We start from the raw sequence: 20198 nt of genomic DNA, 5'->3' as shown, positions 1-20198 counted from the left end.
GTCGCTGCGGGGGTCACCTGGCTCACCAGGTGAATTGTTGCATATTAAGTTTGTCTAGCCAGGTGTTCGTTGGTCCTACAGAAGGACACCAAAGGTAGCCCTCAACGCCCACCCCTTGGTGGTGGCCCCCCTTCTCATCCCTCCTCTGATGCCCCTCTCTGAGGGAGCCATTCCCGGCCCGCAGTGAAGCAGGGATTTTCAGATCTCCTGGGAAGTAGTCGGGTGGATTGTACATTTGTTTCTTTCTTTATTGTTTACTTTTTCTCTTCCAGCAGGGAGCCTGTGTTTTCTGCTTTAGTGGTTCCTTTATTTCCTGAAGTCACTCTGCTTAGTAGGTGCTCAATGCAGAGGTAATGAATGAGCAAACAGAGGCCACTCAAGATAGTAACTAATTACCACCACTCCCCACCCCCAGCAATTAGGGCAGATTCTGAGGGTAAGTGCTGTGAAAGAACCTAGAAGCTCCTCTGCTGGGCCGCCCTCACCTCAAGATTCCACGGGGTTAGGACATTGCCTGAGCAATGTCTCTGGAAATGCATGCCTCCTTGCAGGGCTCGGTGCCTGCTGCCTTCCCAAACGGGGCCAGTGCCCTGGGCTTGATGCGCCCTCGTGACCCACCCCACACAGGCCAATGACTTTTTCTTTCTGGTTCCTTTTGTTTTGCTCCAGCTTCCAAAATTCAAAGCAGAGTAGAAGCATTATAAAAAGTCTTTATTCTCTTCCAACAAGGGAGCCTAGCAGTTTCAGGCGTTAAAAAAAAAAGTAAATCATGTTACTTTCACTTGGCCACAGAGAGTAAAAGGTTCTCTTGAAATTCAAAGTGAACTCGATTTATTTTTTAATTATTGATATTTCCAGATCTGAAGATGGCAAAAAGAAGAAAAAGAAAAAAAATCCCTCTGTGTACTTTACCAACCCCAAACTCCGAGTCAGCCATGAAGTGCCTTTTGTTCTTTTCTCCCCTAATTGCCTTGCCTCCAAGAAGCTGGTCTTAACATACCATCCATCATCCCAGCGACAAATCAAACGTGGCCCGTTCAGCCCAGCTCGTTGCTGCGAGCCACAGTGACACACATTCGTTTCCGGCGCAGGCAGCTGCAGGGGAGCCGCATGTGTTTGCACTGTGTGGCCTCCCTGTATAATTCAGGAAATGAGTTTACTCTATCTGTGACAAGCATCGTGTTCACACGGTGTGGGGAGCAGCCGGCAGGGTGGAGGGCTCTGCAGCAGCAGCCCAGGGATGTGTACCCACCGTGCTTCCCTCACGCTGGCCAAAGCCCCGCCCCTCTCCACCTGGCCCTGACTTTCATCACACCTGCCACCTGAGAAAGTATGCCTCATCCCTTGGGTGCTGGAAATTTCTGGATGTAATCTAACCTGAGATTCGTAAACCCCAGTTTTTAACACAGACCACTTCTTAAAACAGCAGGGCCTGGTGGTGGGTCACCACTGAGCTCCCCTGAAGCTGAAGAATTGATGCCTGTCTTCTGATGATGCTTTTTTTTTTTTCCAGTGGTAAAATTTGGCCCAACTTCTGGTTGTTATTCAATTTGTATTCATCGCTTGCACATAATCTCTGCTGGACCAGGTTCAAACAAGCTCGGGTTGTTGGGGAAAGGGGGCTTTGGTAGGTGTGGAGTGTGCATTTACTTAGATCAAGGGAAGGAATGCCAAAACCAGCCCAGCATCAGAATAGACGGCAAGCCTGTGGTGAGGTTTTGTTATTTTGCATATGGTTAACCATCTCGGAGGTCATAAAGCAAGGCCTCTGTCCTCCGGTGCAGCAGCTGGGTTTACACAGTATTTCCAGATTGTTTATTTTGGCCCAGAGCCAGGGCTACATCATTTTTCCATTATGCACGTTTGACAGATGAAGAGGGGTGGGAAGGGGGACTTCACGGGGCAGGTCTGTGATTTCCTTTTTATTTACGTTAGAGGGACTTTTAAGAGTTCTGAAGGTTATGAACCAGTCCAAGTATAATGTCAGTGAGGCAGAGGTAGAAGGAGCCACTGCTTTTGCAAAAATGCCCAGATCTTGGGCAGTAAAGCAAAACCCATATATGACCTCAGCCTGAGGCCACGTTGGGAACACGGTTTGTCACTGCTCAATCTTGCATACAGACAGGTTACTAGTAAATGATATTTAGCATCACATTCAAAAGTTAAGCTCTCGGTGTTTGCTTGGCAGTGCCTTGGGAGGAGCAATGAGTTGGGGAACTCAGCCTGCTTGCCTTCCACTGGCCGGCATTCTGTGCAGACAGGGGGAGGCGTTTACAAAGTCATTGTAGAACTTCTGCTTTGCGGTCCTTTCCCGGAGACACCAGCCTTCTGAAGATACTCCCAATGGCCTGGCCTGAAGTTCTTTCTCCAGGGAGCGTGCAAGACTGGCCAAAGAGCCACAGTTTAAATTATATCCACAGCGAAGCCCTTTGCACTTGGGTCAAGTGCATGTGATCTGAATGAATGTTTTCCTTCCAAATGAAACATTTTCTTTTGCTGATGGAGAAACGGCAATTAAAAAGCACCCCAAATGATGACAAATTAAGTAATTGAACAACTTAATTACTTAACTACAATTAAGTAATACAGCAAAATTAAGTCACACAGATGCCTTATTGTCCTAACAGTGTTTAGATTTCTTTAGTGAATGGCTGTAATAATATATGTGGCATAAATTCATTAGCTACATGGTCATGGTGTATATTATGTTTCTACAAAGGTATTTATGTTTGTAGCAAATGTCCCTTATCGAGGTATTTCTTAAGCTTTGCTAAGTCTTTGTAAGTGATCTGTCACCATAACACAGTGTTCTCCAATGGAGTGGCCCAGAAAAGCAAATACCGCTCCCTCTCCAGAACAAGCCTAACCTCCTCTATCAGCCTACCCTAAAGAAATTTGATTTCTAGAAATGGAAAGTTTGCTCAGGCAGGACCTTCTGCTAAGGAAAGAATTTTGCAAAGACAACATATGTACAGTCAACACCAAAAGTTGCCCTTTGGGTTAATCCAGTCTTACAGATGGATTTAACATACAGGTTTCAAATCAACAAATCTTTATTGAGGGTTGTTATGTGCCAGGCGTGGAGCTGGGCACTTGGGAGCCAAAAATGAAAAAGACACAGTCCCTTTCAGTCTGAAAACATTTTTGCTGGCTTGCAAGTTTTTCACCAGACTCTCCCAGACTTACCAAAGCATTCCCCTTGACTTAGAACACTCAAGCCCTTATTTTCAACCAATCTCCTTAATGCCAGAGTACACACGGGGCAAGGGGAAGTGGGTGGTTATAGATTTCCACTCAATTTGGAAATTAACAGCCAGTGATGAAGCAAAAGGTGCTAGACTGGGAATCAGAAAGCTCGATTTCTAGTCTCAGGACAGTCACTTGTACAACCTTGAGCCAGTCCTGTGACTTCTCAGGCCGTTGTGTCTGTGGAACAGGTTGTGAGGACTGCATGAAGTAAGGAGGGGATATTTGAAAACACGTTAATCCGCAGAGCTCTGTGCAGACGAAGGGGATGCTATTTTGATGGGCTGTGGGAAGAATATGTGTGTGTGTGGGGGGGGTTGGTTATTGAGCTATTTATACCACTATCTATAAAGCTTTAATAATGCAGAAAGCTGACCCAACTCAGCAGTCTCCCAACTGACCTTATTATATAGTCTTGGGTTTTTTTCTCTCCCAGCATTGGATGACCAACTGCAGATTTTTCTGTTGTTGAGGGTCAACAGTATAAAAAGGGTCCCCATTCAGGGCCACTTCTCAGGAAGAAGCCAGAGTCTGGGAGCCCAGAAGAGTCTGTCCCCACACAGTCCTGATTCTGTGGCTGACTTTGGAAATGTCTATAAGGAAAAATCATCCTTCTTTTGCTATTCAAATCAGAAGATCAGAAGTTGTTTTTTGTTTGCTTGTTTGTTTGCCCTTCTGATCATTTCACAGCTCAAAACCAGTGCTTACTTTGAGGAAATTTTCAGCAATTATTGTGATTTAATGGGCTTCTTTGGCCAATCCCTCAACGTAAATAAGAAAAATGAAAAAAAAATTAAAAGCCTCCTGAAACCACAGCTTCCCTTTGCCAAAATGTATTTATTAATTAAAGGACAGGGGCAGAAAAACATGACATGGCCAGCACTATGGTTCCAAAGAGGCAACTGAACCACAAAGCTAAACACTGGAATTAATAGACTCCAGTGGGAGCTAAAAAAATCCCAGATGTGAGGGTACACCTGGCATTCATGGGTCTCTTGAGAATTTTCTCTTAAGCACACTCAGATACTGCCCTTGTCTCCACTTGGCTGTGTCTGCACCTCACAGACACAGCCAAGCCTTCTTCGGGTCTGACCACACCCTCTTCCTTCTGTTGGTTTCTTTCGTTCACTCGATGATCATGTACAGAGGGTGCTGCGTTTCCCCAGGTGCTGAACTGTGGAAGTACAAAGACAGAGGGCTGTCACCCCTCCCCGGACACTCGCAGCAAAATAGGCTCCATTAGGAGAACAGCTAGATGAAACTGGTGGGCATGTGAAGGAAACAAATCCAGGGGAAATTTTTTCAAAGTTTCATGGTGCCTCAGAGGCCTCCTAAAAGTTTTCCATCTTTTGGTTGAAACACACACACACACACACACACAAACACACACACACAAACATACCCTATACACTCAGACTTGCACACACAGCACCTCTACAGGATTCAATAATCATAGTAGTTATGAAAGACCCAACTCCATGCAGAGTAGTTAGACACGTCCATTGGGCTTGGTCCCTCTTCTAGGGATTTCTGACCAAGGAGAGGAAACACTGATAACATCAAACCAACCGGAGGGAGGTGCCCCGTCTGCCCCCGCCCCGGTGAGCAGGCCCGTGAGGAGGGATGCTTCTCTTACACTGTGAGCCCCCTTCAGCCAGAAGCAACATGAAGGGTTAAGAGCTTGGGCTCCGTAGTCAGACTGTCCCAGACCCAAACTGTGGCATCTCCACTTACGAGCTGTGTGACCTTGAGTATGTTACCAAATTCCAGTGTCACATCTGTAAAATGATGATAATAAGAGAGCCTGACTCACTGGGGGGACTTTGGAAAGATTAAACGCATGGTAGATAACTTGCAGTCCTTGCACTGAGAAGGTGCTCAGAAATGCCTGATGATGATGATGATAAAGTTACATTCACTGCTAGTAACTCCTATGCCTGGTGCAGAAAAGTCATTCAATAAATACTTACAGAAAAAAAGGAAGGGGGGTGACACTGGACACACAAATGAGGCTGAACTGAAGCCTTAATTTGGACACAAAAGCACTTGCTTCCTAGCTTTATGAAACCCAGAATTTCAAAACCTTTTCAACAGAAGCATGAAACTCCGATTTCTATAGCAGCCGGGCAGGTAACATAAAAGAATGAACTGGCATTTAGAGTCTGAGACAAAACAGAGAACACTGGCCTCTCTGAGGGGGCAGCCATACTCAGCTCCTGAAGAATATCACCCCACTTTGAGAGAAGCCAGAAATCCAGATTCCCTGTGAAGTAGACCAAATCTTCCAACAACTAAGTCAGTTTCTTAAAAAAATACCCCACAGGTCAAATAACACAGAGCCTGCCCGCCAGTCAGATCTCAGGCTGCCTGCTTGCTGCCCCTGCCTTAATGGAAGCTGCTCTGTATTTGTGTCTTCCTTCTGAAACGTTCACCGGGGGCACAAGAGCTGTGAGCCCCTTGGAGTCATCTCGGGGGTCCTGCTTTTCAGAGGATGCACGTGGGGTTAGGCCTCCACTTCTTGATGATTTTGCTGTACAGTATATGCCCACCTAACGTGGGCTGCTTCATTTCCCAAAGAATGCTGATAATAAGTATGGATTTTTAAAGCATGATTGTTTTCTGGCTGAAATAACAACAGTCTCCAACAATTCCTAACAACTTCCTCTGCTACTGCTATTACGGCAACCTGGAAAGAGCCTGATTCCATAGTTCACGTAGCTTTGTTTTGTTTGGAGGGAAAGTCTGGCGTTTTATAAAAATGTGGAACACTTAGCACTGGAATGACTTTTCCATAGCACTGATTATTGTACAGCAAGACATTTAACCATATGTCTTCGAAATGTGATTTTAAAAATTCTCCACTAACCATAAAAGGCAGACTGCCCTCTGCTCTTTCCATATGAAGGTGATAATTTTCTACAGGCTCACGAAAGCTGCGCTGGTTATGGCCAAGTACTTAGGGGAAACCTCATCACAGATGAGAGACCTGGGCTCCAATTCCAGCTCTGTTGCTTACTCACTAGCTATGTGACCTTGGGTAAGTCATTTAATTTCCAAAAGCTTCTATTCCCCCATCTGCAAAATAGGGGCCAAGACACCTCAAAGGGTGATTGGGAATATTAAATAAAATAACATACGTGAGGGCATAACCCAAATCCATAATAGGTATTTGCCATCAGTGTTGGTTGAATCTGAATCTCTGCCTCTCCCGCCACGAAATTGCACTCCTATTTCTGACCATGACATACCCCTCTGGCAATATCATTAACCTTCCTATCAAATTCGGCAGCTCTGTGGAAAACACAAGGGCAAAGAAGCTATAATTGTTTCATGTAAACTTTTGGTTTTGTGTCCACAGTGGTATGAAAACTAGAGGGTGGAGGGTTGGATGACACTAGCCAGAGAGGAAGGAAGGGAGAAGGGAAGAGGCTGGACCAGAGCCCTGGGAGTGCTGACACTTAAGGGACAAGCAGGGAAAGAGCACCGGGCATAGAGCACTGAAGGGGAGCAATCAGAAGGAGTCCAAGACCACCAGGGAAGCGCTCTTGTAGACGCCACAGGAAGACGGTTCCAAGATGGCGTGTGTGGCCATCAGTGTTGTGAGGTCATGCTAAGAAGTCATAGAAGGCCTGAGAAATGTCCACTGAGTTATCAACAAGGAAGCAAGAGCAATTTGACTGGACTGGAGCATTGAGAGGACAGAAACCAGGTTTTGATGAGTCCGATCATGTGAGTACGTTGAAAATCTGGTGACGACAAATTTAGACACCTCTTCAAGAAGTTTGGTTGTGATGGAGAGTAGAGAGAGAAGATAGAGCAGGACATGAGACTTAAGGGTTTTCTTTAAGGAGACTTGACCACATTTGATTTGCAGGGGGTAAGGAGCCAGTAGAGAAGGAGAGGTTGACAATGAAGAAGAGAGAAGGTAGATAGAGCAAGAGTGAGGGAGAGAGAAGGCATAGATGGATGGAGCGAGGATTGGATATCAATGCAAAACTGGAGCTTAATTAAAAAAAAAATCATCTGTCATAAGTGTCCTCTGAACCAGCTGTCAGTACCCCTCATGTTTAGACAGGGGCTAAGGAGGGTAAGGAGGATTGAGGTAACCGAAATACACTTGGCAATCTGTTGCTATCCAAAAAAGGATCTTGCACAACTTTGTCTTGTAGCCACAAATGAAACATTTCCCTTTACTCTTACCCTAAAAGTCTGTCCTATCTGTAGAGTTTTCTAGCAAGCACAGGACTCAGTCTCCTAGTGTTTGTTCTTATTAGTACTACCCAGTAGCCAAAACACTTTCATCAGGATAGTGAGGTGATATGTAATGAAAATTTGGTTGGAAAGGCCAGTTGGGATCTTATCAAATATAAATCTTATTAGAGATCGCCCATTACCTTATAAAATTTGGATAAAATAAGTCAATGAATGGGGCTGTAAGTGGGATCCCCAGCACTGACTTGATGGAGAACACTATGAAGTCCAGACTCTGGTCATTGCAAGAAGGCTGACTTTTCCCAAACTTTGTAGATCCTGGGTCAGTTTCTGATGGGGTTTCTGAATAACGATTCCTACTAGAAACACCTAATTATAAGTTCAGGCTAAATAAAACACCAGGAAGAGGTTTCCTGGAACTGAGGAACTCTCCAAATACTGATGATTATGTTCATTTTCATCATTGACTCTGGGTATTGGCCTTTCTTATTGGACCCAGAGATAACCTAGTCCAATTTCCTTTTTTAAGTCAACCTTTTTCTTCCTCCGGATTATAAACCCACTAGCCATCCCTACTAAAATGCCTGCTTATTTCCTGCAAGATCTACTACAATCTGGACTCCCCGGTCAACGTGAGGAGTGGTAGGCTTTAGGCCCACCTGCCGACTACCTTATGTTCCATTGCTTTTGGGGAAACATGAGAGGGACCGTGATAAGCTTGCTGGCCTTTCTGCAGCAAAAGCACAACACTTGCTTACCATGCAGACCCTCCTGCCTCTGCCTCTTTTCAGCTACATGACCTTGAACCAGTCAGAGTCTTGCTCTGCCTCAGTTTCTTCATCTATAACATGGCTCTTCCACTGAGGGGTTAATGTGAGGATTAAATATGATTCCGTGTATAAGTGCCTAGTTTAGTGCTTGGTACACCTTAGTCCTCACTAAATGTAGCTGTTACTCTAAAAATACCCCAGAAGGGATCAGGCTCAGCTGAGACCATCCCCATCTCTTGACAAATCAATTAATTAATGATGTAAATATATCCTGGTTCTTTCCATTGTGCTTGAATGACATACTGTCATCTTTGACATACCTGCTCTGCCCACCCACCAACTTGCCCATCCCCAGCCATGGAGAAAAACATGCAAGGAAGAGAGTTTTGTTGTGATGAACCAGGAGTAGCTTTAAATCTATCGACCTAGTTACCTAATCACAACCAAACAGGGAAACCTATAAATCCATCATACCGTCATTTTAAAAACTCTTCACAAATTTTTACTGGCTTGATATAAATAACCCATTAGAGCAAGTCAACTCAGTTCATTAAATACATCAACATTTTATTTATTTATTTATTTATTATTTTAATTTTTAATAAATTCTTATTGGAGTATAGTTGATTTACAATGTTGTGTTACTTTCAGGTATACAGCAAAGTGAATCAGCTATGCATATATGTATAGCCACTCTTTTTTTTAAACATCTTTATTGGAGTATAATTATTTTACAATGCTGTGTTAGTTTCTGCTGTATAACAAGGTGAATCAGCTATATGTATACATATATCCTCATATCCCCTCCCTCTTGCATCTCTCTCCCACCCTCCCTATCCCACCCCTCTAGGTGGTCACAAAGCACCTAGCTGATCTCCCTGTGCTATGCAGCTGCTTCCCACTAGCTATCTATTTTACATTTGGTAGTGTATATATGTCCATGCCACTCTCTCACTTCGTCCCAGCTTACCCTTCACCCTCCCCATGTCCTCAAGTCCATTCTCTATGTCTGCGTCTTTATTCCTGTCCTGCCCCTAGGTTCTTCACAGCCATTTCTTTTTTTTAGATTCCATATATATGTGTTAGCATATGGCACTTGTTTTTCTCTTTCTGACTTACTTCACTCTGTATGACAGACTCTAGGTCCATCCACCTCACTACAAATAACTCAGTTTCGTTTCATTTCATGGCTGCATAATATTCCATTGTATATATGTGGCGCATCTTCTTTATCCATTCATCTGTTGATGGACACTTAGGTTGCTTCCATGTCCTGGCTATTGTAAATAGAGCTGCAATGAACATTGTGGTACATGACTCTTTTTGAATTATGGTTTTCTCAGGGTATATGCCCAGTAGTGGGATTGCTGGGTCGTATGGTAGTTCTATTTTTAGTTTTTTAAGGAACCTCCATGCTGTTCTCCATAGTGGCTGTATCAATTTACATTTCCACCAACAGTGCAAGAGGGTTCCTTTTTCTCCACACCCTCTCCAGCATTTATTGTTTGTAGATTTTTTGATGATGACCATTCTGACTGGTGTGAGGTGATACCTCATTGTAGTTTTGATTTGCCTTTCTCTAATGATTAGTGATGTTGAGCATCCTTTCATGTGTTTGTTGGCAATCTGTATATCTTCTTTAGTGAAATGTCTATTTAAGTCTTCTGCGCATTTTTGGATTGGGTTGTTTGTTTTTTTGATATTGAGCTGCATGAGCTGCTTGTATATTTTGGAGATGAATCCTTTGTCAGTTGCTTCATTTGCAAATATTTTCTCCCGTTCTGAGTGTTGTCTTTTCATCTTGTTTATGTTTTCCTTTGTTGTGCAAAAGCTTTTAAGTTTCAATAGGTTCCATTTGTTTATTTTTGGTTTTATTTCCATTTCTATAGGAGGTGGTTCAAAAAGAATCTTGCTGTGATTTATGTCATAGAGTGTTCCTGCCTATGTTTTCCTCTAAGAGTTTGATAGTGTCTGGCCTTACATTTAGGTCTTTATTCCATTTTGAGTTTATTTTTGTGTATGGTGTTAGGGAGTGTTCTAATTTCATTCTTTTACATGTAGCTGTCCAGTTTTCCCAACACCACTTATTGAACAGGCTGTCTTTTCTCCGGTGTATATTCTTGCCTCCTTTATCAAAGATTAGGTGACCATATGTGCGTGGGTTTATCTCTGGGCTTCTATCCTGTTCCATTGATCTATACTTCTGTTTTTGTGCCAGTACCATACTGTCTTGATTACTGTAGCTTTGTAGTATAGTCTGGAGTCTGGGAGCCTGGTTCCTCCAGCTCCGTTTTTCTCTCTCAAGATTGCTTTGGCTATTCCGGGTCTTTTGTGTTTCCATACAAATTGTGAAATTTTTTGTTCTAGTTCTGTGGAAAATACCAGTGGTAGGTTGATAGGGATTGCACTGAATCTGTAGATTGCTTTGAGTAATACATTCATTTACACAATGTTAATTCTTCCAATCCAAGAACATGGTATGGTCTATCTCTCCATCTGTTTTCTTTCATCAGAGTCTTATAGTTTTCTACATACAGGTCTTTTGTCTCCTTAGGTAGGTTTATTCCTAGGTATTTTATTCTTTTTGTGCAATAGTAAATGGAGTGTTTCCTTAATTTCTCTTTCAGATATTTCATCATTAGTGTATAGGAACGCAAGAGATTTCTGCGCATTAATTTTATATCCTGCTACTTTACCAAATTCATTGATTATCTCTAGTAGTTTTCTGGTAGCATCTTTAGGATTCTCTGTGTATAGTATCATGTCATCTGCAAACAGTGACAGTTTTACTTCTCTCCTGATTTGGATTCCTTTTATTTCTTTTTCTTCTCTGATTGCTGTGGCTAAAATTTCCAAAGCTATGTTAAATAATAGTGGTGACAGCGGGCAGCCTTGTCTTCTTCCTGATCTTAGTGGAAACGGTTTCAGTTTTTCACCATTGAGAACGATGTTTGGCTGTGGGTTTGTCATATATGGCCTTTATTATGTTGCTGTAGGTTCCCTGTACACCTACTCTCTAGAGAGTTTTTATCAAAAATGGGTGTTGAATTTTGTCGAAAGCTTTTTCTGCATCTATTGAGATTATCATATGGTTTTTCTCCTTCAATTTGTTAATATGGTTTATCACATTGATTGATTTGCATATATTGAAGAATCCTTGCATCCCTGGGATAAACACCACTTGATCATGGTGTATGAGCTTTTTGCAGTGCTGTTGGATTCTGTTTGCTAGTATTTTGTTGAGGATTTTTGCATCTATGTTCATCAGTGATATTGGCCTGTAGTTTTCTTTTTTTGTGACATCTATGTCTGATTTTGGTATCAGGGTGATGGTGGCCTCGTAGAATGAGTTTGGGAGTGTTCCTCCCTCTGCTATATTTTGGAAGAGTTTGAGGATAGGTGTTAGCTCTTCTCTAGATGTTTGATAGAATTCGCCTGTGAAGCCATCTGGTCCTGGGCTTTTGTTTGTTGGAAGATTTTTAATCACAGTTTCAATTTCAGTGTTTGTGATTGATCTGTTTATATTTTCTATTTCTTCCTGGTTCAGTCTCGGAAGGTTGTGCTTTTCTAAGAATTTGTCCATTTCTTCCAGGTCGTCCATTTTATTGGCATATAGTTTCTTGTAGTAATCTCTCATGATCCATTGTATTTCTGTAGTGTCAGTTGTTACATCTTTTTCATTTCTTATTCTATTGATCTGAGTTTTCTCCCTTTTTTTCTTGATGAGTCTGGCTAATGGTTTATCAATTTTATCTTCTCAAAGAATGAGCTTTTAGTTTTATTGATCTTTGCTATTGTTTCCTTCATTTCTTTTTCATTTATTTCTGATCTGATCTTTATGATTTCTTTCCTTCGGCTAACTTTGGGTTTATTTTGTTCTCCTTTCTCTAATTGCTTTAGGTGTAAGGTTAGGTTGTTTATTTGAGATATTTCTTGTTTCTTGAGGTAGGATTGTATTGCTATAAACTTCCCTCTTAGAAATGCTTTTGCAGCATCCCATAGGTTTTGGGTCATCGTGTGTTCATTGTCATTTGTTTCTAGGTATTTTTTGATTTCTACTTTGATTTCTTCAGTAATCTCTTGATTCTTTAGTAGTGTATTGTTTAGCCTCCATGTGTTTGTATTTTTTACAGATTTTTTCCTGTAGTTGATATCGAGTCTCATAGCGTTGTGGTCAGAAAAGCTACTTGATATGATTTCAAGTTTCTTAAATTTACCAAGGCTTGATTTGTGACCCAAGATATTATCTATCCTGGAGAACGTTCCCTGAGCACTTGAGAAGATAGTGTATTCTGTTATTTATGGATGGAATGTCCTATAAATATCAATTAAATCCATGTTGTTTAATGTATCATTTAAAGCTTGTGTTTCCTTATTTATTTTCATTTTGGATGATCTGCCCATTGTTGAAAGTGGGGTGTTAAAGTCCCCTACTATGATTGTGTTACTGTCGATTTCCCCTTTTATGGCTGTTAGTATTTGCCTTATGTATTGAGGTGCTACTATGTTGGGTGCATAAATATTTGCGGTTGTTATATCTTCTTCTTGGATTGTTCCCTTGATGATTATGTAGTGTCCTTCTTTGTCTCTTGTAATAGTCTTTATTTTAAAGTCCATTTTGTCTGATATGAGAATTGCTACTCCAGCTTTCTTTTGATTTCCATTTGCATGGAATATCTTTTACCAGCCCCTCACTTTCAGTCTGTATGTGTTCCTAGGTCTGAGCTGGGTCTCTTGTACACAGCATATATATGGGTCTTGCTTTTGTATCCATTCAGCCAGTCTGTGTCTTTTGGTTGGAGCATTTAATCCATTTACATTTAAGGTAATTATCAATATGTGTGTTCCTATTACCATTTTCTTAATTGTTTTGGGTTTGTTATTGTAGTTCTTTTCCTTCTCTTGTGTTTCTTGTCTAGAGAAGTTCCTTTAGGATTTTTTGTAAAGCTGGTTTGATGGAGCTGAATTCTCTTAGCTTTTGCTTTTCTGTAAAGGTTTTATTTTCTTTGTAGAATCTGAATGAGATACTTGCTGGGTGGAGTAAACTTGGTTGTTGGTTTTTCCCTTTCATCACTTTAAATATGTCCTGCCACTCCCTTCTGGCTTGCAGAGTTTCTGCTGAAAGATCAGCTGTTAACCTTATGGGGAATTCCCTTCTTTGTTATTTGTTGTTTTTCTCTTGCTGCCTTTAATATTTTTTCTTTCTATTTAATTTTTGATAGTTTGATTAATATGTGTCTTGGCATGTTTCTCCTTGGATTTATCCTGTATGGGACTCTCAGCACTTCCTGGACTTGATTGACTATTTCCTTTCCCATATTAGGGAATTTTTCAAGTATAATCTCTTCAAATATTTCCTCAGTCCCTTTCTTTTTCTCTTCTTCTGGGACCCCTATAATTTGAATGTTGGTGCATTTAATGTTGTCCCAGAGGTCTCTGAGACTGTCCTCAATTCTTTTCATTCTTTTTTCTTTATTCTGCTGTGCAGTAGTTATTTCCACTATTTTATGTTTAGGTCACTTATTTGTTCTTCTGCCTTAGTTATTCTGCTATTGATTCCTTCTAGAGAATTTTAAATTTCATTTCTTGTGTTGTTCATCATTGTTTGCTTGCTCTATTGTTCTTCTAGTTCCTTGTTAAACGTTTCTTGTATTTTCTCCATTCTATTTCCAAGATTTTGGATCATCTTTACTATCATTATTCTGAATTCTTTTTCAGGTAGACTGCCTATTTCCTCTTCATTTGTTTGGTCTGGTGGGTTTTTACCTTGCTCCTTGATCTGCTGCGAATTTCTCTGTTTTCTCATTTTGCTTAACTTACTGTGTTTGGGGTCTCCTTTTCACAGGCTGCAGGTTCGTAGTTCCCATTGTTTTTGGTGTCTGCCCACAGTGGGTAATGTTGGTTCAGTGGGTTGTGTAGGCTTCCTGGGGTAGGGGACTGGTGCCTGTGTTCTGGTGGATGAGGCTGGATCTTGTCTTTCTGGTTGGCAGGACCACATCTGGTGGTGTGTTTTGTGGTGTCTGTGAACTTACTATGATTTTAGGCAGCCTCTCTGCTAATGGGTGGGGTTGTGTTCCTGTCTTGCTAGTTGTTTGGCATTGGGTGTCCAGCACTGGAGCTTGCTGTTCATTGAGTGGAGCTGGGTCTTAGTGTTGAGACGGAGATCTCTGGGAGAATTCTCGCCAATTGATATTACGTTGGGCCGGGAGGTCTCTGGTGATCCAATGTCCTGAACTCAGCTCTCCCACCTCAGAGGCTCAGGCCTGACACCCAGCTGGAGCACCAAGACCCTGTCAGCCATGTGGCTCAGAAGAAAAGGGAGAAAAAAAAGAAAGAAAGAAAAAAATAAAAATAAATAAATAAAGTTATTAAAATTAAAAATAAAAAAATTATTAAAATTTTTAAAATTTAAAGTATTAAAAAAAAGAGAGAGAGCAACCAATCCAATAAAGAAATCCAATGATAACAAGCACTAAAAACTAAACTAAGATAAACATAAAAATCAGAAACTAGTCAGTCTCATACAGCAAACCCCAAGTCTACAGTTGCTCCCAAAGTCCTCCACCTCAATTTTGGGATGATTCATTGTCTATTCAGGTATTCCATAGATGCAGGTACATCAAGTTGACTGGGGAGATTTAATCCGCTGCTCCTGAGGCTCCTGGGAGAAATTTCCCTTTCTTTTCTTTGTTCGCACAGGTCTTGGGGCTCAGCTTTGGATTTGGCCCCGTCTCTGCATGTAGGTCGCCCTCTGGCATCTGTTCTTGTCTCAGAGAGGACGGGGTTAAAGGAGCAGCTGCTTCAGGGGCTCTGGCTCACTCAGGCCGGGGGGAGGGAGGGGTACGGATGCAGGGTGAGCCTGCGGCTGCAGCGGCCAACATGACGTTGCACCAGCCTGAGGCGCACCGTGTGTTCTCCCAGGGAAGTTGTCCCTGGATCCCGGGACCCTGGCAGTGGCGGGCTGCACAGGCTCCTGAGAGGGGAGGTGTGGAGAGTGACCTGGGCTTGCACACAGGCTTCTTGCAGCAGCAGCCTTAGCGTCTCATGCCTGTCTCTGGGGTCCGTGCTGATAGCTGCGGCTCGCGCCGTCACTGGAGCTCGTTTAGGCGGCGCTCTGAATCCCCTCTCCTCGCACACCTGAAACAATGGTCTCTTGCCTTTTCGGCAGCTCCAGACCTTTTCCCGGACTCCCTCCCAGCCAGCTGTGGTGCACTAGCCCCCTTCAGACTGTGTTCACGCAGCCAACCCCAGTCCTCCCCCTGGGATCCGACCGAAGCCTGAGCCTCAGCTCCCAGCCCCCGCCCGCCCCGGCAGGTGAGCAGACAAGCCTCTCGGGCTGGTGAGTGCTGGTCAGCAGCGATCCTCCGTGCGGGAATCTCTCCGCTTTGCCCTCCGCACCCCTGTGGCTGCGCTCTCCTCCGTGGCTCCGAAGCTCCCCCCTCCGCCACCTGCAGTCTCCGCCCACGAAGGGGCTTCCTGGTGTGTGGAAACCTTTCCTCCTTCACAGCTCCCTCCCACTGGTGCAGGTCCCGTCCCTATTCTTTTGTCTCTGTTTTTTCTTTTTTCTTTTGCCCTACCCAGGTACGTGGGGAGTACCTGCCTTTTGGGAGGTCTGAGGTCTTCTGCCAGCGTTCAGTAGGTGTTCTGTAGGAGTTGTTCCACATGTAGATGTATTTCTGATGTATTTGTGGGGAGGAAGGTGATCTCCACGTCTCACTCCTCCACCATCTAGAAGGTCCTCCTCTTTTTAGTTTTTAGTATTAAAGATTTTCTCTTTTAATGATGCATCCAGAGTCTTTGTGTTGCACAATGTGAAGGAATGCATTCATATTGTAATTAATGCTGGAATGCTGAAGCTCTGAATGCACTCATACACAGGCATAAATCCTCAAGAAGAGATGAAAGCAGATGAGAGATGTCAACAAAATATGGGGATGCTCACAATCCAACACTGATGCTGCAGAATGGACAACATTCCTCCTAGTTGTGATACTGTGATCCAGGATCCTTCCATTTGGGGTCTTTCCATTTTTCGCCACATGGCTACTGAGTCTATTCTAGGAGCTTTCTCTAGTCCATTCAGCTCACCTTTAACTTATTTGATCAGAACCAGCACAGTGGATCCCAGGTGATGGTTTTTCACATGCACTTTTTGAAACTCTTGTCTCATAGGGTGCCACGTGCAAAGGCCTCGCACTCAGCACTTCAGGTCAGAGTTCCTCGTGCGAAATGGCTCTGCAGACAACTCAGCTTGTCTGGGATAAGCGCCACGCAGAGCACTGCTATCCACTCTCTCTTTTTTTTTTTTTTTTTTAGATTCTTTCCCTTATAGGCCATTACAGAGTATTGAGTAGAGTTTCCTGTGCTATACAGCAGGTCTTACTAGTTATCTATTTTATATATAGTAGTGTGTATATGTCGATCCCAATATCCAAATTAATCCCTCCCCCCTTAAATAGATCAACATTTTGTATCTAATTTATTTTAAAGACTAGTCTAAGAAGTTATCTTGCTCTAGGTTAAAAATTCACTGGGTACTCTCTCGGATGGCTTTGTAGTTAGTGATTACACTTGCTATACATTCTTTTTAGGAAAACAGTGTTTCAACCTTAAAGAACTTTGAGGCCCTGCAATAGAGCAGACCCCAAGTTACTTCTTTACAAAGACCAGGCTCCCCTATGCTTACTCTCTTGGGCCTTCCTCCAAAACAGGGTAGGGTGGCCTTCTATTTAAGTTCCAGGCACTGTTAAGCCCCTCCCTTTTCATAAAATGTAAATCTAAGTCCTCCTCTCTTTGCCGTTGCAATGTTTATGACTGTATATCAGGCCAGCACATAAAATAACTAATTCCAATATTTATCAATTACACTGGGGCTAATATTAGAACAAACAAAGTATATGAAAGATTGTTGAAGGAAATGCAGTTTTTTGGTTTCTCAAAATCAGGGGTTTCTACAGATCCATAAATGCCTAAGATCTTCATATATGGGTTTCCATGTACCCTCCCTATCTTCCTAAACATGAGCTTTAGTCAGGTTTTCAGGAGAGTTAGAAACCTCTGCTCTAGATTTTCTGTAATGTGTTCCCCAATCAAGCCAGAGTTGAGAACCTGACACATGCCACTTTCCTCTGGCCCCCATGAAACCCATGGCTGAATTTACTCTAAGGATGTTATCAAAATATTGCTAATTCCATTACAGTTTTTTCTTATGAAAATTCATAGAATATATTTCTTTATGGCATTACAACTAGGAATAGATGTGAATGGATTGTTTTACACGAAGAGTAATATACACTGTTTGTTAGCTGCTAGAAAGTTTAGGGCCAAACTCTTGACCCACCTCCTACAGAAGCAGTTAGGACTTCACAACATATATTTTGTGTTCCTCGATATTGGGGTCTGAGAGATGGATGACTAAATAACACCCATTTCCTCCTGCCTGGGTTCTAAACTACGTGACAAATCAATACTGGAGACAAAGAGATGGAGGTCCAAATGTCAGCTTTATTACCAAGTAAAGCTGGGTGGGAGAACTCAGCTGAGGTATGAGGAGAAATGGACCGGTAACATTCCATCCTGACTTCCACAGACTTGCCCATCGAGTCATAAATTGTGGCTGAAAGCCCTCGCCCTCCTCTGCAGGAGGATGTGAAGTCTCTGCAGACAGGCACACTCTCCCCAGAGGAGAGAACATCTCAATCCTTTATCCCAAAGGCACAATCAGAAAAAACCGTCTGGCCCTGGAACCTGGCTTACCTCCCCGAATGAGGGGCTGGGGCAAAAGGCAGGAGCATCTCTATGGAGACCCTCCCATATGGGGAGGGGCGGCCGTTACCCCCAACACTGACCTTTCTCCTTTTTTCTTTCCTACCTTCATTCTCCCTTTGCCCAATTTCCTTAACGGTTTAGCTAATTGCATCATATATATTTTTGTAAAATTCTTTACATTCTTTTTGGAATAGGTTGGGTCAAATAATTTAACTAAAGAACTTATTTTAATATCATAGGAATCCTAATATTTTTCTGGCATGAGATAGCAAGACTCCACACATTTAGAGTGCTTCAAGAGGAAGGGACCAGAGGAGTCTGGAAATGAGCGAATTTTTTTCCGGGGCCTCTGTGTGCCTTGTCTATCTTTAACACCAGCTTTTTAAGCTCTGTCTTTTAAAAACCCAAAGAGATCTATACTTCAAGCCTATTAACGTGTGTCGCTTCAGAGTAGCTATAGTTAATATCTTTAGTGAAGACAGATATTACAAAATGTTCTATCACAAACCCACTTTGTACACGTAACAAAAATAAGTTGGTCTTCATTAAAATGAAAGATTTCTGTGCATCAAAGAAAACATCAACAGATAAAAAGACAACCTACAGAATGGGAGAAAATATTTGCAAATCATATTCCTGATATATATGTAGAATATCCAGAATATATTAAAAAGAATACCAACTCAACAACAAAAAATTAAACAATCCAATTCAAAACAGGCAAAGGACTTGAATAAACATTTATCAAAAAAGGATATACAAATGACCAACAAACACATGAAAAAGATGCTCTGCATCATTAACCATCAGTGAAGTGAAAATCAAGACCACAATGAGATGCCACTTCACACTTACTGGGATGGCTACAATTTTTTGAAAATGGAAAATAACAATTGTAGAAGAGGATTTGGAGAAATTGGGACCTTCAGACATTGCTGCTAGGAATATACAGTGGTTCAGCCACTGAGGAAGATACTTTGGTGGTTCCTCAAAAAGCTAAACACAGAATTAACGTATGAACCAGCAACTCCTCTTCTAGGTAGAATCCCAGAAAAAACTGAAAACAGGAACTCAAATGAAGACTTTTACAGAAATGTTCATAGCAGCACTCTTCACAATAGCCAAAAGGTAGAAGAAACCCAAATGTCCATCAATGGATATATGGATAAACAAATTATGGTACTTTCATATAATGGAATATTATTCAGCCATAAAAGCTAATGAAGTACTGATACATGTTACAAACTAGATGAACCTTGAAAACGTTATGTAAGTGGAAAAAAGCCAGACACAAAAGGGCAAGTATTGTGTGATGCCACTTATATGAGGTACCTAGAATAGACAGATTCATAGACAGAAAGTAGATTAGAGGTTACCTGGGGAAGGGTGGGAAGAGGAGAGATATAAGGGAGCTATTGTTTAATGGGTACAGAGGTCCTGATTGGAGTCATGAAAGAATTTTGAAAATAGCGGTGATAGTTGCACAGCATTATGAATGTAATTAATTCCACCAAAACGTACACTTCAAAATGTTTAAAATTTTGTCATATAAATATATATATATAACATATAAATAGCATTTTATGTTATTAAGTGTTAATATAAAATTAAACAAATTTTAGTTATATATTTTACCACAAGAAAAAAATAACCATTCAAAATTGACAACAGTTAAAATTGTATTTAGGGAATCTAACAGTCCTTCCTTTACTTTTCTCAGCAGACACCTTGCTGAAATAGTGAAATGCAATGGCGTTTGTATCAAATTAAACTTTAAATAATAGATGTCGATATTTTAAAATAAAAAAAACAAGATGATTAGAAAGTGGTGAGACAGCTTTTTTCTGTGCTTCCTTCTGAAAGTAACAGGAAATAAAAATGAAAAGCAGGTAGATTTTGCTGCTCAAAAGAATGTATAACTTATAGTTACCATTGAATTGTGGTCAAATCTCATCATTCACATCCCAGGAAAGGGATGTTAGCTAGTTCAAGTTTAGTCAACTGGTGTTGATATTAACACATGGAATACGGTGAAATCTTTCCCAAGGTTGTTGGGAAGCCATTTACCCCTTCTATTCCTTGAATGTTTAGTTTCTTTCCTTAGGAGCTGCCAGTATTATGCGGGTAACACAGGACCTCACCATCATCCCCCTTAAGCTGCAGCATTGCAGACAACGGCTCACGTGCAACCCTGCTTCTTTT

At 41.8% G+C, this 20198-nt stretch overlaps 1 protein-coding gene across 5 annotated transcripts in view; it reads left to right on the top strand.

Annotated features, from left to right (window-relative positions):
* Positions 1-20198, top strand: part of UST (uronyl 2-sulfotransferase) — a 384091-nt gene that overhangs the window by 263002 nt on the left and 100891 nt on the right. The window contains exon 8 of one of the 5 annotated variants that reach the window (XM_082474846.1): positions 859-20196. The exons of the other annotated variants lie outside the window; for them this stretch is intronic. Within the exon in view, the coding sequence (XP_082330972.1) occupies positions 859-995 (137 nt within the window). The 3' untranslated portion in view covers positions 996-20196. Of the gene's footprint in view, positions 1-858; positions 20197-20198 lie in introns of those variants that run through there. 5 annotated transcript variants of the gene reach the window in all.

This window comes from Balaenoptera physalus, assembly GCF_965194825.1.
Source record: "Balaenoptera physalus genome assembly, chromosome: 9".
NCBI lineage: Eukaryota > Metazoa > Chordata > Mammalia > Artiodactyla > Balaenopteridae > Balaenoptera > Balaenoptera physalus.
This window is presented reverse-complemented; position numbering and strand designations above follow the sequence as displayed.